This window comes from Jaculus jaculus, chromosome 10 (genome assembly GCF_020740685.1).
Source record: "Jaculus jaculus isolate mJacJac1 chromosome 10, mJacJac1.mat.Y.cur, whole genome shotgun sequence".
Taxonomy (NCBI): Eukaryota; Metazoa; Chordata; class Mammalia; order Rodentia; family Dipodidae; genus Jaculus; species Jaculus jaculus.
The window spans coordinates 41,096,832-41,115,639 of NC_059111.1; the positions used below are offsets into that span (position 1 = coordinate 41,096,832).

An 18,808-nucleotide genomic window follows, 5' to 3' on the forward strand; every position below is an offset into this window, starting at 1 on the left:
GCTAAGGCTGACCTGGAATTCACTATGTACTCTCAGGGTGGCCTTTAACTCACAGCAATCCTCTTATCCCTGCCTCTCGAGTGCTGGGATTAAAGGTGAGTGTCACCACACCCGGCTGGGTCTTCTATTTTTTTATTTGGGTCCTTAATCCATCTTATGTTTATTAGGATCCAACTTTGTTCTTTGAAATAAATACAATTCCCCAGTGTAAGTTGTTGAAACGATTCCTTTCTACATTGTGTGGTCATTACACCTAAATCTAAATCATTTGTTTTATATATATATAATCTTTGCTTTTGTTTTGTTTTGAGGCAGGGTTTTACTGTAGCCTAGGCTGCTCTGAAAGTCATGGGGATACTTCAGACGCCTGAGTGTTGGGACTAAAGGCAGGTACCATTACACCTAGTTGCAAGTTTATTTTTTAAACGTTTATTCTACTACACATGTGGAATCACATCATATTGAAACCTATGCCATGAGAATCTCAGGTTTGAGTACATAAACTAGGGATGAGGAGATTGACCAGTGGTTATAAGTGCTTACTTACGGGCTGGAGAGATGGCTTAGCAGTTAAGGCACTTGCCTTTGAAGCCTAAAGAACCCGGTTCAAGGCTCGATTCCCCAGGACCCATGTTAGCCAGATGCACAAGGGGGCGCACGCATCTGGAGTTTGTTTGCAGTGGCTGGAGGCCCTGGCACGCCCATTCTCTCTCTCTCTGTCTGCCTCTTTCTCTCTCTGTCACTCTCAAATAAATAAATAAATAAATAAATGAACTACTTGCAAAGCCTGCCAATCTGCATTTGATTTCCCAATACCCATGTAAAGTCAGTTGTGCAAAGTAGCACATGCAAAGGCAAGAGGCCCTGGTACACCCACTGCAAATGAACTCCAGATGCATGTACCACTTGGTACATCTGGCTTTACTTGGGAACTGGGGAATTAAACCTTGACCATCAGGCTTTGCAAAAAACACCTTTAACTGCTGAGCCATCTCTCCAGCCCCATTTTTTTTTTTTTTCAAGGTAGGGTCTTGCTGTAACCCAGGACAGCCTGGAATTCACTATGTAGTCTCAGTGTAGCCTCGAACTCTCTGCTATCCTTCTACCTCTGCCTCCCGAGTGCTGGGATTAGGCATCTGAAGTGAGCCACCATGCCCAGCTCCAGCCCCATTTTTTAAAAATACATGAACTAGACTTTTTCTGACAGGTGAAAGAATAACACCTAGTAATTTGATAGGCTAGTAGTTCTTAAGAGATAATAATAAATACTCTGTCAAAGACTAGTTTTGGAAGTCAAAAATGCAGTGTCTATGTTATATAAATTTTACCTCTGGGAGGTTACTGTTTTATAAGACATTAATAATACTTCTGGGGCTTTGCTGGAGGTCTTCCTGACTTTTTTTCAGATTCTCTTTTCACCTTATTTGCCTTGTATCTCTCAGCCATTAAGACAAGCTCCTCTGGAATACTCTGAAATTATGAAACATTTCATTAGGATTCCAAATTCTTTCCTTTGTACATGCAGGGTGTTAAAAACTGCCTCCAAATTCTACAACTGCATTGCATCTTCTGAAAAAATGGAATGTCCCACCCCTTAAGTCCTAAATGTATTTCCAAGGTATACACTGCAACTGGCTTTTAAAATAACCATGATTATGCTACTTCCTGTTCCTATGCCCCTTCAGCTGCCTCCTAATTCCCTTAATAAGCCATCCTTTTATCTGGTACCACCACCTATGTATCCTGCCTCTCCCCTGGACCTGAGCATGTTCCCACTGCTAGAATATGTATTGATCTACTACTCCTTACATCCCCCACCCTCTCTCAATTGTTTTTTCTCAGCAGGGTTTCTGGTGCTCATTCACATTAGGTTAGGTTCCCCAATTTTATCTTCCATAGCTCATGACCATTGCAATGTTATAACCCTCAAATAGTTTTCAAAACTTATCTTTATCATTCCTGACATGCAATGCCTCCTCAGCACCGGGCATAATATATGGCTGAAACACTAAAAGGTTAAGTGTATATTCTCACCTGATTTGCTCTTTCCAGGATATTTATCAGTTCAGTGGCAACTCTCCAGTCATTTCTAGTGACAAGGGTAATTGACATGCCAGTTCTCCTTGAAGAGGGAGGGAAGAGTTCATGTAATTTCTTTTATAATGTACTCATGATTCAGTTAATAAAAAATTGAGCAAATCAAGAAAACTTAACTTTTTCACACAAGCCCAAATTTATAATCTAAATACAGTCATCCTCCAATATCTGACTAGGTTGGCTTTAGAATTCCATGAGGATATCAGAATCTATGGATGCCCAGGTTCCTTATATAAAATGATACAACACTGACATATAACATATACTCATCTTCCTAAATAGATAACTTGGTATAGTCTTGCTCTAGCCCAGGCTGACCTGGAATTTACTATGTAGTCCCAGGCTGTCCTCAAACTCACAGCGATCCTCCTCCTTTGCCTCCCAAGTGCCGGGATTAAAGGCATATACCACCACGCTCTGCCAAAAATTTTTTTGTCTTTTTTTACTCTGATTTACTTTTTATTTATTTATTTGAGAGAGAGAGGGAGGGAGAGAGAGAGAGAAAGAATGGGCACACCAGGGCCTCCAGCCACTGCAAATGACCTCTAGACTAATTACCACCATGTGCATTTGGCTTACATGGGTCCTGGAGAATTGAACCTAGGTCTTCAGGCTTCACAGGCAAGCACCTTAACCAATAAGCCATCTCTCCAGCCCCCCTTTTTTTCTGATTTATTTTTATTTATTTATTGAAACAGAATTATTTCTTTCTTATTTTTTAATTTTTATTAGCATTTTCCACGATTATAAAAATAATCCCATGGTAATTCCCCCCCACACTTTCCCCTTTGAAATTCCCTTCTTCATCATATTACCTCCCCATCTCTTTCTTATTTATTTATTTATTTATTTATTTTGAGGTAGGGTTTCACTTTAGCTTAGGCTGACCTGGAATTCACTATGTAGTGTAAGGCTGGCCTGGAACTCACAGCAATCTTCCTATCTCTGCCTCCCAAGTGCTGGGATTTAAAGGCATGTTTCACCACACCTTGCTCCTGGTCAAAATGCTGGGTTTTTTTGTTTTTTTTTTTTTTCCCCCGAGGTAGGGTCTCACTCTGGCTCAGGGTGGCCTCGAACTCACAGCAATCCTCCTACCTCTGCCTCCCGAGTGCTGGTATTAAAGGCATGTACTACCACGTCCGGCTATATTAAACTTTTGAATCCAGAGTTTCTGTGTCCTCAGTTACCAACCATATATTAAAAGTATTTTGAGCCTGGTGTGGTGCATGCCTTTAATCCCAGTACTCGGGTGGCAGAAGCAGGAGGATCACTGTGAGTTCTGAGGCCACCCTGAGACTACAGAGTGAATTCCAGGTCAGCCTGGGCTACAGTGAGGCCCTACCTCAAAAAAAAAGTTTAATATAGTGTGTAGTTGCTTTAAACTGCCAAAGTGGGTTACAATAGGGGCAAAAAGGTTTCTCATACTCATGCCAATGTGGACAATAACAAGTTAATTACTGGGACACTATAGGTCTAAAGCAGCAATATCAAAAACAATCACATGCTTGGGAAACTGAGGCAGGAAGATCACAAAGTTCAAGGCTATCTTGGGCAACTTAGTGAGACTTTGTCTTAGAAAATAAGGGTAAAAAAAGTATAAAGAGGCATAGAGCTGTTATCTCACTGGCAGACCACTTGCCTAGTATGTAAAAGGCCTTAGGTTCAATTTCTAGTACCAAATAAAACAATGACAAGAAGCTAACTGTAGCAGGATCTAAGTTCATGCACATGAAGAAAGGTAAAGGAGCCAATCAGAGTCTAGGAAGAGCAGAAAAACAAAATCCTTTCTGAGTGCTGGAGGATGGCTCAGCAGTTATGATGCCTGCCTACAAAGCCCAACAACCCTGGTTTGATTCCCCAGTACCCACGTAAAGCCAGATGTACAAAATCCTTTCTGGATAAGAGTCTCTCAGAGTAATGAGAATCCAGAATTAGCCTCTCAAAGGTAAACCAGGCTTACATACCCCGCTCTTCCTGTGCGTCCTACTCTGTGCACATATTCTTCAATGTTTCGTGGAAAATCATAATTATAGACATGTGTGATATCATGTACATCAAGACCTCGAGATGCCAAGTCAGTAGCAATTAGTATCCTCACTTTACCTAAAGAGGAAAGTGAAACAAATATTAAGGGGCTGGGAAAATGACTCAATAGTTAAAGGCACTTGCTTGCAAAGTGTGTAGGCCCTGATTCAATTCCCAAGCCAACCATGCATGTCAAACCAGGCATCTTGGCATTTGTTTGCTATGCCAAGAGGCCGTGGGATGTCCATTCACACACACATGCATGCAAAAACAACAGCAACAACAACAAAAAAAACTGGCTAGGCATTGTAGCTCACACCTTTAATCTTAGCACTCAGGCAGAGGTAGGAGTATCACTGTGAATTCAAAACCAGCCTGGAACTACAGAGTACGTTTCAGGTCAGCATTGGCTAGAGTGAGACCTCAATAAAATTGGAGTGGGAGCTGGAGAGATTGCTTAGTGGTTAAAGGCACTTGCTTGCAAAATCTGCTGATCCAGGTTCAATTCCCCAGTACCCATGTAAAGTCAGATGCACAAAATGGCACATGTGTCTGGAGTTCATCTGCAATGACAGAAGGCCCTGGCACAGCCATTCTCTCTCTTAAATAAATAAATTTGTATTTAAGATCCCCGAGACTACATAGTGAATTCTAGGTTAGCCTGAGCTAGAGTGAGATCCTACCTCAGAAAAAAAAAAAATTTAAAAAGACTATACATTTAATCATTTTGGTACAAGCAAGTTCAAGACATGTAAAAAGTATATTTACTCTCATTATTTTATGAGCTAAATTACTGCTGCTTATGGTCCCTGAACTATCTGAACTATGTCATAAAGATATACACATTTCAGGTAAACAGATATAGTCCCCATTATACATAAGTATCTTTTTTTTTTTTTAACCCTGAGGTAGGGTCTCACTCTGGCTCAGGCTGACCTGGAATTCACTATGTAGTCTCAGGATGGCCTTGAACTCACAGCAATCCTCCTACCTCTGCCTCCCAAGTGCTGGGATTACAGGCATGTGCCACCACACCTGGCAACATAAGTATCTTGACATTAAGTTTATACATACAGGTCTGGAGTTTAGCTAGTTATTTCTTGGAGGCAGATTATTTAGAGTCCTAATAAATATATTTGGAGAGATATGCAAGCTGAGGACAGGCCATACAAATGGGTGCCAGGAAAAGATACTGTCACTCTGTGAAGCCCAGGTACTTTACTTACTTCAAAGAGTAAAAGATACCAATTACATAGCTATACCTGTTTTAAAGTTCTCCAGTGCTTTCTCTCGGTCGCTTTGTTCTCTGTTGCCATGCAGGGACTCTACTGATATGTGTCGGAGAATCAGGTCACTAGATAAGTGATCAGCACTGAAGCAGAAGATGAAATTAATGGTTCTAAGTGCTTATTCCACACCACCATCAATTAACTAGCCTTACTAATTTAACTGCCTCTTTTGAATTGGTATATATGGTAGAGATAATTATAAACAAGCCAATTTGGTTAATAAGGACAATGCAAATACAAGAAAACACCTACACAGCTTTCCTGTTGACAAAGACAATGACCTTGTCTTTAGGCGACATACTGTCCTAGGAAGGCTTGGAAGGCTTGGATATAATTATAAACAAGACAATTTGGTTAAAGAGGATAATGCAAGTACAAGAAAACACCTACACAGCTTTTCTGCTGACAAAGACAATGACCTTGTCTTTAGGCGACATACTCTCTAGGAAGGCTTGGATATGAGTTCGTTTCTCCTCCTCTGTGGTGATGATTATATTCTGCTTCACTGTACTTACAGCCTAAGCAAGTCAAAGATCAAACAGTACATTATGAGGGAAAAGGGAAAAGAGTGTACCAACACGTGATGGATCCATAAGAAATATGTTGTTAAAAATCATATAAAAAAACATAAAAAATATTACATTACCACAAAGGTGAAACCTCACCACTGGCTCAAAACTCATTTATTAATTGGTTAATTTATTGTGAAAACAAAAAATTAGAGCTCATAGCAAAATTGCCTATTCCTACTCAAGACTTAAAGCTCAGCCTTTTTTTTTTTTTTTTTTTTTTTGAGGTAGAGTTTCACTCTAGTTCAGGCTAACCTGGAATTCACTATGTAGTCTCAGGGTGACCTTGAACTCATGGTGATTGTTCCTACCTCTGCCTCCCAAGTGCTGGGACTGAACGCATGTCCCACCATATCCAGCTTTCAGCCTTTCATTTTGATCACTTATTTAACCCAAACTAAATCTTAGAACATCTGGATTCTTGGAAGAATATGCTGAAAGCAACTGCTGCTACTGCAGGGCAATAACTATGAAGTATGCTGTGCTTGCAAGAATTACCTTCCTGAAATTTAAATCACCCTTTCAGTGAAAGATGGTTACAGAAGTGTCAATTCAATATTTTGGCAATACAGACTGATTGCTACCATTCTTTAACCTACAATGAAAAAATTAGTTCTTTAGCTAAAATAGATTTTTTAATAACACTTAAACACATCTTTCCCAGATGTTTTATGTTCACTTTATAAAATAACTATTATTTTATATTTGTTACTATATGCTGATGGTAAATTCATGAGTGGGCAGATATGCCAAAATTTGCTATGCATTTTATGGGGTGATTCCCTCTGATTCTATGGGTGTTTTCCCCGGGGGTTAGAGACTGAACCCAGAGCCTCATATATGCTAAATATGGATTCAATTAATGAGTTACACATCTCACTCTTTAACTATGTGCTTTAAATGTCATAAGAAAAGTTTTAATCATAATAAACAACAAACTTACAACTAGATCCAAAGTACCAACATAGACAATCATTGGCTCTTTTAAATAAGACTGTGCAAGTCGACGGACAGCATATGGCCAAGTAGCACTAGAAACAAACAAGATACACCAACATTAACATTTTATTACAGTACAATACAAAATGTACTTAAGCATACTATGAACTACATCACTCACGAATGACAACTCCCTATCATTTCAATAAGTGAAACAAGTTATACAGGTGAGTTCTTCAAAGCTGTTAACTATACCAAAGCTACTTGATAAAACCTTAAGTAAATATTTGAGTTTTTATTTATTTGAGAAAGACAGAGAAGAGAGACTGAGTGTGGGTATGACAGGGCCTCTTGCCACTGCAAACAAATTCTAGATAAATGCACCACTTTGTATACCTGGCTTTATGTGGGTACTGGGGAACTGAAGCCAGGCAGGCAAGTTTTGCAAGCAAACACCTTTAACAGCCCCTAAATAAGTCTAATAAAAAGTTTTTTTAGGGGGCGGGATAAATGGTTTAGCAGTTTAAAGCATTTGTGTGCAAAACCAGAGGACCCTGGTTTGATTCCCCAGTACCCACTTAAACCAGATGCACAAAGGGGTGCATGTATCTGGAGTTTGTTTGCAATGGCTGGAGGCCCTGGTGCACCCATTCTCTCTAAAATAAATAAGTAAAATAAAATAATTTTAAAAAAGAGGTCTGGAGAGATGGCTTAGCAGTTAAGGCACATGCCTGAGAAGCCTAAGGACCCAGATTTGATTCTCCACGTCCCATGTAAGCCAGATGTACATGGTGGCACATGCATCTGGAGTTTGGTTGCAGTGGCTAGAGGCCCTGGTGTGCCAACTCTCTCTCCCTCCATCTCTCTGTGTCTAATAAATAAATAAAAATAAAATCTTTAAAAAAAAAAAGGTTTTTTTTTATATAATCATGGAAAATGTTTTAAAACAAAAGGTTTTTTTAGGGGTTGGCTCAGTGGGTAAGAGGTTTTGCTATGCAAGCATGAGGACCTGAATTCAATCCCTAACATCCACATAAAAAGCCAGTCTAGGTTTAGTGAGACGCTGTATCAAGGAAATAAGGTGGAAGAGTGATAGTGGAGGACACCTGATATTCTCCTCTGGCCTTTGCATGCATGCATACACAAGTACATGCTAATAAAAGTTGTTCTGTTATATACTTTCAAGTGAATTCTAACCTATGAAAAGGTATTAGGGCTAGAGAGATGGTTTAGTGGTTAAAGCACTTGCCTGTGAAGCCTAAAAACCCATGTTTGATTCCACAGATCCCTTGTAACCCATGCATGTGCAAGGTCACACATGTGTACAAGGTGGCACATGCATATGGAGTTCCAACTGTAGAGGGTGGAGGCCCTGGTTTGCCACTTCACTCTCATATATTCTTTAAAAAGGTATTAAAAGAATCTGTATTAGGTTACTTTAATGTTAGCTTTTTTTTTTAAATTATTTATTTATTTATTTGTGAGCGACAGACACAGAGAGAAAGACAGATAGAGGGGGAGAGAGAGAATGGGTGCGCCAGGGCTTCCAGCCTCTGCAAACGAACTCCCGACGCGTGCGCCCCCTTGTGCATCTGGCTAACGTGGGACCTGGGGAACCAAGCCTCGAACCGGGGTCCTCAGGCTTCACAGGCAAGCGCTTAACCGCTAAGCCATCTCTTCAGCCCATGTTAGCTTTTTTTTTTTTTAAAGTGTTTTTTTTTTTTTAATTTTTTATTTATTTATTTGAGAGCGACAGACACAGAGAGAAAGACAGATAGAGGGAGAGAGAGAGAGAATGGGCGCGCCAGGGCCTCCAGCCACTGCAAACGAACTCCAGACACGTGCGCCCCCTTGTGCATCTGGCTAACGTGGGACCTGGGGAACCGAGCCTCGAACCGGGGTCCTTAGGCTTCACAGGCAAGCGCTTAACCGCTAAGCCATCTCTCCAGCCCCCATGTTAGCTTTTTTAATGAAAGATTCAATCCTATCTTTCCTACAATGTGCTTATGCTAACTACAAATATTTTAGAAATATTTTTAATGGGCTGGAGGAATGCTTACTAGTTGAGGCGCCTGCCTCCAAAGCCAAAGGACCCAGGTTCAATTCCCCAGAACCCAAAGAAGCCATATGCACAAGGTGGAGCATGCATCTGGAGTTCATTTGTGGCAGATGGAGATCTTGGTGTACCCATTCTCTCTTTCTCAATTAAATAAATAATATTTTTTTAAAAAACTTTTATTTTTAATAGTTTTTTAAAATTTGTATTTATGCCTTTATTTGAGAGAGAGAAAGAGGCAAATAGAAAGAGAGAATGGGCACTTCCAGGGCCTCTTGACAATGCTAACAAACTCCAGATATATGTACCACTTCATGCATCTGACTTTATGGGGAAACTAGGGAATTGAACCCAGACCATCAGGCTTTGCAAACCAATGCCTTTAACCACTGACCCATCTCTCTAGCCTACAAATACAAATAATTTTAAGTATGCCATCCAAAAGGCATATAAATTTAAATGTTTCTTCAACCATATTTAAAATGATGAAAACTGCCATCTTTTGTATCATGATAGTAATCACAACAAAATCTAACATTGAGATTACGGAAAATAAAGTGAGGAGATTTAGAATACTTTTTTACTCATATACTATCTTTATTTTGAGGCAGGGTCTCACTCTGACCTCTATCTCACTTTATTGCAGGCCCTCAATTCTGGTGATGCTCCTATTCAGGTGTAGCCTTCCAAATGCTGGGATTATAGGTTCAAGCCATGGTTCCCTGCTTATACACTGTTCTTAGTAGTAATGAGTTAGCTAACACCTAGGAGAAATTCATCTTTATGAATTACTCAAATAATTATTGCTTTCTCATTGTAATCTGAGGAAACAAATATTCAGAAATCACTATTTAACTCTAATAAGTGAACCTTTAGTCCATGTTCAGAAATTGCTATTTATCTCTAACAAGTGGTTCCTTAGTCCAAGTTAAGATCTTTATATGCAAATTAAATGTGTTAATATAAAATTGTATCTATAATATAGAAGACCCACTAGTCAAGAATCCTGGGCTGACCTGATATTCAATAAAAATGCCACAAACACTCATTGGAGAAGAGACAGTCTCTTCAGCAAATGGTGTTTTGAAAACTGGATAAATATCTGCAGAAGGATGAAAATAGATTCTTCTCTCTCGCCATGCACAAGAATTAAGTCCAAATGGATTAAAGACCTTAACATCAGACTGGAAACTTTGAAACTGCTAGAGGAAAAAGTAGGGGAAACCCTTCAACATATTGGTCTTGGCAAAGACTTTCTGAATACAACCCCAATTGCTCAGGCAATAAAACCACAGATTAACCACTGGGACCTAATGAAATTACAAAGATTTTGCACCGCAAAGGACACAGAGCAAAGAGGCAACCTACAGAATGGGAAAAAATCTTTGCCAGCTATATATCTGATAGAGGATTAATATCTAGGATATACAAAGAACTCAAAAAGTTAAATAATAAGGAATCAAACAAGCCAATGAAAAAATGGGCTATGGAGCTAAATAGAGAGTTCTCAAAGGAAGAAATACGAATGGCATATAAGCACCTAAAAAAATGTTCTACGTCACTAGTCATCAGGGAAATGCAGATTAAAACTACATTGAGATTCCATCTCACTCCTGTCAGATTGGCCACCATCATGAAAACAAATGATCATAAATGTTGGCGGGGATGTGGAAAAAAAGGAACCCTTCTGCACTGCTGGTGGGAATGCAATCTGGTCCAGCCATTGTGGAAATCAGTGTGGAGGTTCCTAAAACAGCTAGAGATTCATCTACCATATGACCCAGCTATAGCACTCCTAGGCATATATCCAAAGGACTCATCTCATTTCCTTAGAAGTACATGCTCAACCATGTTTATTGCTGCTCAATTTATAATAGCTGGGAAATGGAACCAGCCTAGATGTCCCTCAACAGATGAGTGGATAATGAAGATGTGGTACATTTATACAATGGAGTTCTACTCAGCAGTAAAGAAAAATGAAGTTATGAAATTTGCAGAAAAATGGATGGACCTGGAAAGTATTATACTAAGTCAGGTAATCCAGGCCCAGAAAGCCAAGCGCCACATGTTCTCCCTCATATGTGGATCCTAGCTACAGATGACTGGGCTTCTGTGTGAGAATGAAAATACTTAGTAGCAGAGGCCAGTAAGTTGAAAAGGAGACATAAAGGGTGGAGAAAGGAAGGGAGGAGGATACTTAATAGGTTGATATTGTATATATGTAATTACAATGATTGTAATGGGGAGGTAATATGATGGAGAATGGAATTTCAAATGGGAAAGTGTGGGGGTGGGGAGGGAGGGAATTACCATGGGATATATTTTATAATCATGGAAAATGTTAATAAAAATTAAAAAAAAATAAATAAAAAAAATAAAAAAGAATCCTGGGCTGCAGAGATGGCTTAGTGGTTAAGCACTTGCCTGTGAAGCCTAAGGACCCCAGTTCAAGGCTCAATTCCCCAGGTCCAACATTAGCCAGATGCACAAGGGGATGCACACATCTGGAGTTCATTTACAGTGGCTGGAGGCCCTGGTGCACCCATTCTCTCTATCTTACGCTCTCAAATAAATAAATAAAAATAAACCAAAAAAAAAAAAAGAATGTCAAAGTAGGGAGCTGGAGAGATGGCTTAGCAGTTAAGGTGCTTGCCTGCAAAGGCTAACAACCAGAGTTTGATCCTCAATGCCCAGGTGAAGCTAGCTCACAGTGGTGCATGCATCTGGAGTTCATTTGCAGTGGCTGGAGGTCCTGGCATGTACATTCGCCTTCTCTCTCTCTTTGCTTGCATATAAAAAACCATTTTTTTCTTTAGTGAACAGAATCTAGCCAGTTATGGTGGCACACACCTTTAATCCCAGCACTTGGGAGGCAGAGGTAGGATCAACATGAGTTCGAGGCCACCCTGAGACTACATAGTGAATTCCAAGTCAGCCTGGATGACCCTACCTGGAAAAACCAAAATAAATAAATAAAGAACAAAATCTCAAAGTACTTGGAAGTAATGCTCTCTAAAATATGGAGAAATCAACCAAACAGAATGGTTTTCTACTCCACTGACTTCTATTCTGAATATATAATTAGGCATACATACCTTGTCATAATAGTCTGCCTGTCTGGGCGTACATCTAACAAAATCTTCATTATCTGGGGTTCAAATCCCATGTCCAACATTTTGTCTGCTTCATCTAATACCTGCATACACAGGGAAGAATGTGGCCAATCAGATAGAAGAAGTAGCTCTCATCACTCATTCCCTATTGCCTAATACTCTTCAGTATCTCCAGAGACCAGTATAAGCTATCTGCAGTCATAAGGAATACGGATTGCTATGTTTTACTTGGCTTTTCAATAGCTTCTAGGACTACTGAGTTAGAAAACCTGGATAGCTAAAATTTCTGATCTTTATCATGCTAAAGAGTGGGAAATATTCCTAGGATCTAAAATCATTACAAAATAATCATCCTTGGGCTGGAGAAATGGCTTAGTGGTTAATGTGCCAGACACACAATGTTGAGGCAAGCACAAGTGTTAATGTAAGCCAGACACACAATGTTGAGGCAAGCACAAGTTTGCATAAGCCCACTAGGTGGTGCAAGTACCACCTAGTTTGATTACAGTGGCTGAGGCCCTGGCATGCCAATTCTCTCTCTCTCTGTCTTTCTCTCTCTAAAATAAAAAAAGACTAAATATGAGTTCAGTTATTTTTCCTCCCAGGACTCCAAACCCCCTACTCCATGATTACCAAATAGGTTACACTTTTTAGGTCGATGAAGTTATTCATTTGTAGATCATTCAATCTTCCAGGAGTTGCAATAATGATATCTACACCCTTTGAAACGTCTTGTATTTGTCCATCTCTATCGCCACCACCATATACACAAACACTTAAAAAAAATTCAGAGGTTCATGTTTAGGCAAAGAATATACCATCATTACCTCAAATCCCAACCAACCTAAGTATTCTGGATACAGGATAAGATGGAATAAGAGAGTACCAGATAACTTTAGGGGTATCTGCTCCTTTCTGAGAACTATTCACACCCATCAACCCATAGTGTTGTTTCCTAAAGAACCATGTTTGTACCATTATTTCATGCCACTACATGGCTACTGTCAGAAGTCATCTGTTAAGTCACTCAGATTCTAAAGGTGTAAAAATAATGGAGAGGATATGAAAAGTTACAAATGATTAAAAAATATAAACTCATAACACTCAGTGAAATCAGGTGGTTACAAGTAATCATTTACACAGAAAGGCTCTTGAATGTTCTGAAACATAAACTCAGGCTTGAGGAAAGGTTTAACTTGATTTATACATTGAACAATGCATATATACACTGAAAAAAAATCACATGGTACCCTACTAATGTGTATGACTTTGTTTTTATGTACCAGATAAAAATAAATTTATAGGGTTGGGGTTACAGCTCAGTGTTGGAGCACTAGGATAATATGCATAGGGCTGTAAATTCAGTTCCCAAACCCATAAAATTGAAATAAATAAAATAAATAAAATGATCTCAAATGTGTATATATAAAATTACCTCTTAAGACCTCTGTATGAATATTTAGAGCATTCAGCTTCCACTTGAAGAGCTAATTCCCGAGTAGGTGTAAGGACTAACATGCCTGGTCCATTCCTTTTCTCTCTAGCTCTTTGAAAAGGAAACAGTAATCAGATGCATGATACATTCATTAAACCTAACAATGAATGTCAAAATCAGACATAGTCAATCAGACACATTTGTATTTCTTGTGAATTATATGATAAAAAGTTTCTCCTACAGAGGATCACCATGATTTTGAGGCCAGCCTGAGATTACATAGTGAATTCCAGGTCAGCTTGGGCAAGAGTAAGGTCCTACCTCAAAAAAAACAGACAGATAAACAAAAAAATTCTTCCTACAAATTTTGATTTGCTAACCATAATTCATATATCTAAAAATAAGATACTGGTATGGGTTTCTATAAATTTTTTCTGGATTACAAAAACAAGAGTTATCACAAAGTGGTGAAATCTAGAAAACAAGCCATAGATCACATAAACTCAGTGTCTCGAATAACTATTTTTTCATATAACATGACTTTTTTCATTAACATTCACTTAATGTTGAACATTTTCTTACTGAATGAACTGTATTAGACAATTCTTACAAGTTTATTTAAACAACTTGACATGAATTTGATTCTAAAGTTTTTTTTAATTGTTTTTGCTTATTTTTGTTTATTTGAGAGCGACAGACAGAAAAAGAGGCACAGAGAGAGACAGAATGGGTGCGCCAGGGCCTCCAGCCACTGCAAATGAACCCCAGATGTGTGCGGACCCCCTGTGCATCTGGCTAACATGGGTACTGGGGAATCGAGCCTTGAACCGGGGTCCTTAGGCTTCACAGGCATGTGCTTAACTGCTAAGCCACCTCTTTAGCCTGATTCTAATGTTTTTTAAAAAGGCCTTTGGTAGACATCACCTAGTACTGTTTCCTAAAAATGTTTTTTTTTCAAATTATATTTATGCTTCCTTGCATCCTGCCTAAGAGACATTACTTTCTGACTAATGCAAGAGTGGAAAAAAAATAGCTATATTTTTGGTGTTTATGCCTATTAAGCCCCAATAAGAGAACCCAGCCCAAAGAATTCTTACAGTGGTTGAGAGTCTAGATGAATAAGTCCAGGCATTAAGTAGGACAATGTCTTCCCCGTTCCAGTTTGTGCTACTCCAATAAGATCTATTCCTTGTAGAATTATTGGCCATGCCTGTGACTGGAAAAGAATGACAAAACACTGAAACAAAAAGCACACTTCTTGTCATCTATTCCTGCCCTTCAGCTGCAAGTTTCTTTCAACAGGTCTTGAGTGTTAGATAGGTACTCCCTGGTGATTTAACTTCTACTAGATCTTGTTTGGTGTGTGTGTGGGGAGAATGGGACAGTGAGATACTAGAATTAATAAGAGCATACCTGAATTGGTGTTGGCTTTTGAAAGCCTGCTTTTTTAATGTTTTCCATAACTTCTGGGTAACTTTGAAAGGCATCTTCAAATTTACAAGTAGGATTGGGGATAGGACGTTTCTCACCATCTTTCAAGTCATCACATGTTATATTGAAATTTTCCTTCCTTTATAAAAAAATACAAGGATTAACCAGGTGTGGTGGTGCACACCTTTAATCCCAGTACTTGGGAGGCAAAGGTAGGAGGATCGCTGTGAGTTTGAGGCCACCCTGAGACTACTGAATGAATTCCAGGTTAGCCTGGGCTAGAAAAACCCTACCTTGAGAAAGAAAACAAAACAAGGGTTAGTGGCTTTGTTCACTTTACTCCACAAGTAAAGAAAATATATTCTTACAATCACTTCAGGTATACCTAAAAATTTAACTGCACCTGCTTGAACCAGACTGGTAGAATACTTACAGTGAAATATACTAAAAAAATGAGAGGACCAGTTTGAGGCAGGTCTGGGATACACAATCTGTCTCAAAACAAATAAACAGAAATAGATACAGGAGGGCTGCAGAAATTGCTTAGTGGTTAAAGCACTTGCCTGCAAAGCCAAAGGACCAAGGTTTGATTCCCCAGACCCATGTGCATAAGGTGGCATATATATCTGGAATTTGTTTGCAGTGGCTGGAGGCCACTATCTACCTGCCTCTTTTTTTCGCTTTCTCAAATAAATAAATAAAAATAGGAAAAAAAAAACTTAAAAGAAATAGACACAGGACTCCATCTCTCCCTTATGAGAGAATAAGAACAGAAACAAGGGAGAATCTTTTTAATTACATGGATGAATGAGCTGATACTTTTTCAAGTATGAAAGATTATAGAAAATGGAGCCCCCAAATCATGCATTATAATAAGAAATCAGATGAACACATGACCCTAAGATTAGCTGTCTGCCAAAGGTTTGGGTCTTACTTTAACCATCTTCCTGCTATACAGAAAGGGAGATTATGAAATGGGCACACGAGGGCTTCCTACTGCTGCAAACAAACTTAAGGTGGACATGAGCTAGAGACCTTACCTCAAAAAAAAACAAAATAATGACCTGGGTTCGATTCTCCAGTACCCACATAAAAAAATATATTTCTGGTTGGGCACGGTGACACACGACTTTTTAAGAAAGTAGTTTTGTTTATTTACAAGCAGAGAGATACAAAGAGAAAAACAGAGAGAATAGGTGTGCCAGGACCTGCAGCTGGCTTATGTGGGTTCTGGGGAATTGAACCCAGGTTGCTAGGCTTTGCATGCAAGTACCTTAACTGCTGATCCATCTCTCTAGCCTAACACACAACTTTAATACCAGCACTTGTGAGTCAGAGGTAGGAGAATCACGGTGATTTCGAGACCAGCAGAGACTACACAGTAAATTCTAGGTAAACCTGGGCTAGAGCAAGATCTTACCTCAAAAATAAAACTGAAAAATATTTTTCCACTGTTAGCTGGGGATGCAGCTCAATGAAAAGGGGTAGCCCAGCCTGTCCACAGTCCTGGGTTCTGTTCCCAGCAATTCATAAATCAGACGTGGTGGTACATACTTGTAATCACAGAATGAGTGAGGTGAAAGCAGGATGATCAGGAGTTCAAGATCATCCCAACTACATAGCAAGTTCAAAGTCCACTTAGGGTACAGGTGTCCCGGTATCAAAAATAAAATAAAATAAATTTTCCACTGTTGGGAGAAAATATCTGAAACTGTTACCCAGCAGGCACCACTCACATATGATTATTTATATTTATAATTAAAATGCAGTCATTTGTCAATTCATGATGGGATGTATTCTGAGAAATGCATTGCTAGGTAATTCCTCTGTTGTGTACTTACTCAAGTCTACATGTTATTGGCAACTATTTAATCTGTTTTTTTAAAATATTTTACTTTTATTATTTGAGATAAAGAGAAAGAGAGACAGAGAGAATGGGCATGCCAGGGCCTCCAGCAACTGCAAAGGAACTCCAGATGCATGTGCCACCTTGTGCATCTGGCTTATGTGGGCATTGGGGGAATCAAACTTGGGTCCTTAGGCTTCACAGGCAAGCATCTTAACCACTAAGCCACCTCTCCAGCCCATTCAAACTTCTTTTTTAAATTAATTTTTATAAAGGCCTGGAAAGATGGCTTAGCGGTTAAGGCGCTTGCCTGCAAAGCCAAGACACCAAGGTTCAATTCCCTAGGACCCATGTAAGCCAGATACACAAGGTGACACATCCATCTGGAGTTCCTTTGTAGTAGCTGAAGGCCCTGATGCACCCATTCTCTCTCTCACTTTATCTGTCTCTTTCTCTCTTTGAAATAAACAAATTAAAAACACCTAAAAATGTAAAAAAAATTTTTGGCTGGGCATGGTGGCACATACCTTTAATCCCAGCACTTGGGAAGTAGAGGTAGGAGGATCACTGTGACTTCAAGGCCACCCTAAGACTACATACTAAATTCCAGGTCAGCCAGGGCTAGAGTGAGACCCTACCTTGAAAAATCAAAGAAAAAAATTATTTATTTGCAAGGAGAGAGGGGGAATAGAAGAATGAGTAGGAATGCCAGAGCCTCTTGCCACTTCAAATGAACTACAGATACATGGGTAACTTTGTGCATCTGGCTTTACATGGGTACTGGGGAACGGAATCTAGGCCATCAGGCTATGCAAGCAAGTGCCTTTAACTGCTCAGCCATCTCTCCAGCCCTAAAATTAAATTTAAAAAAATATTTATTTTGGGGCTGGAGGGATGGTGTAGCAGTTAAGGTGTTTGCCTCCAAAGCTGAAGGACCCTGGTTTAATTCTCTAGATCCACGTTAGTCAGATGCACAAGGGGTGCATGCATCTGGAGTTCGTTTACAGTGGCTGGAGGCCCTAGCACGCCCATCCTCCCTCCCTCCCTCCCTCCCTCCCTCCCTCCCTCTCTCTCTCTCTCTCTCTCTCTGTCTCATGCGCATGCGTGCTCTTGCTCTCTCCCTCTTTTTCTGTCAAATATATAAAAATAAATAAATAAATATTTATTTGAGAGAGATAAAGAGGAAGAGGAAAAAAAAGAGAAAGAGAGAGAGGGAAGGAGGGAGGGAGAGAATGGGCGGGTATGCATGTGCCACCTTGTGCATCTGGCTTACAAGGGTTCTGGAGGACTGAACCTGGGTCTTTTGGCTTGGCAGAAAAGTGCCTTTAACTGCTAAGCCATCTCTCCAGCTCCTAAAATTAAATTTTAAGTTAAGCACAGGGTGATAGGTTTCACTATGGCATTTACATGTATGTCATCTTACCTTTTGCCTGTTTCTTTTTCTTTTTTTTTTTTTTTTGAGGGAGACTGACCTGGACATCACATTTTAACCTGAGCCAGTCTTGAACTCACTCATGGTGATGATACTCCAGCTTCAGCCTCCCAAGTGAGTTGGGATCACATATACGAGCTACTACACTGGCAGTGTGTTCGTGTTCTTATTTATCCTCTGCATAGACCTCTCCCAATAACTTGCTTCCTCTTTCCTCCCCCTCCCCTTCTTCTTTTTTTGGTTTTTCCATGTAGGCTCTTGCTCTAGTCCAAACTGACCTGGAATTCACTATGTAGTTTCAAGCTGGCCTCAAACTTAGTGATCCTCCTACATGAGCTTCCGAGCACTGGGATTAAAGGTGTGCACCACCACACCTGGTATAACTTGCTTCCTTTCTGTATATTTTGTTTTTAATTATTTATTGGGGGAGGGGAAGAGAGAAAGAATGGATGAACCAAGGCCTCCACCCACTGCAAATGACCTCCAGATGCAGGTACCACCATGTGCATCTGGCCTACATGGGTTCTGGAGAATCAAACCTGGGTCTTTAGGCTTCACAGGCAAACACCTTAACAG

At 39.7% G+C, this 18,808-nt stretch overlaps 1 protein-coding gene across 1 annotated transcript in view; it reads right to left on the reverse strand.

Moving 5' to 3' along the window:
- Positions 1–1,343: 1,343 nt before the first annotated feature.
- The window catches only part of Ddx43 (DEAD-box helicase 43), a 32,395-nt gene continuing 14,930 nt past the window's right edge, over positions 1,344–18,808 (reverse strand). Inside the window, exons 6-16 of the mRNA XM_004660493.2 lie at positions 14,937–15,093; positions 14,621–14,739; positions 13,524–13,634; positions 12,722–12,863; positions 12,071–12,171; positions 6,924–7,011; positions 5,802–5,929; positions 5,385–5,494; positions 4,062–4,200; positions 2,035–2,122; positions 1,344–1,470 (exon numbers count right to left, since the gene is read on the reverse strand). Of these exons, the coding sequence (XP_004660550.1) occupies positions 1,357–1,470; positions 2,035–2,122; positions 4,062–4,200; positions 5,385–5,494; positions 5,802–5,929; positions 6,924–7,011; positions 12,071–12,171; positions 12,722–12,863; positions 13,524–13,634; positions 14,621–14,739; positions 14,937–15,093 (1,297 nt within the window). The 3' untranslated portion in view covers positions 1,344–1,356. The remainder of the gene's footprint in view (positions 1,471–2,034; positions 2,123–4,061; positions 4,201–5,384; positions 5,495–5,801; positions 5,930–6,923; positions 7,012–12,070; positions 12,172–12,721; positions 12,864–13,523; positions 13,635–14,620; positions 14,740–14,936; positions 15,094–18,808) is intronic.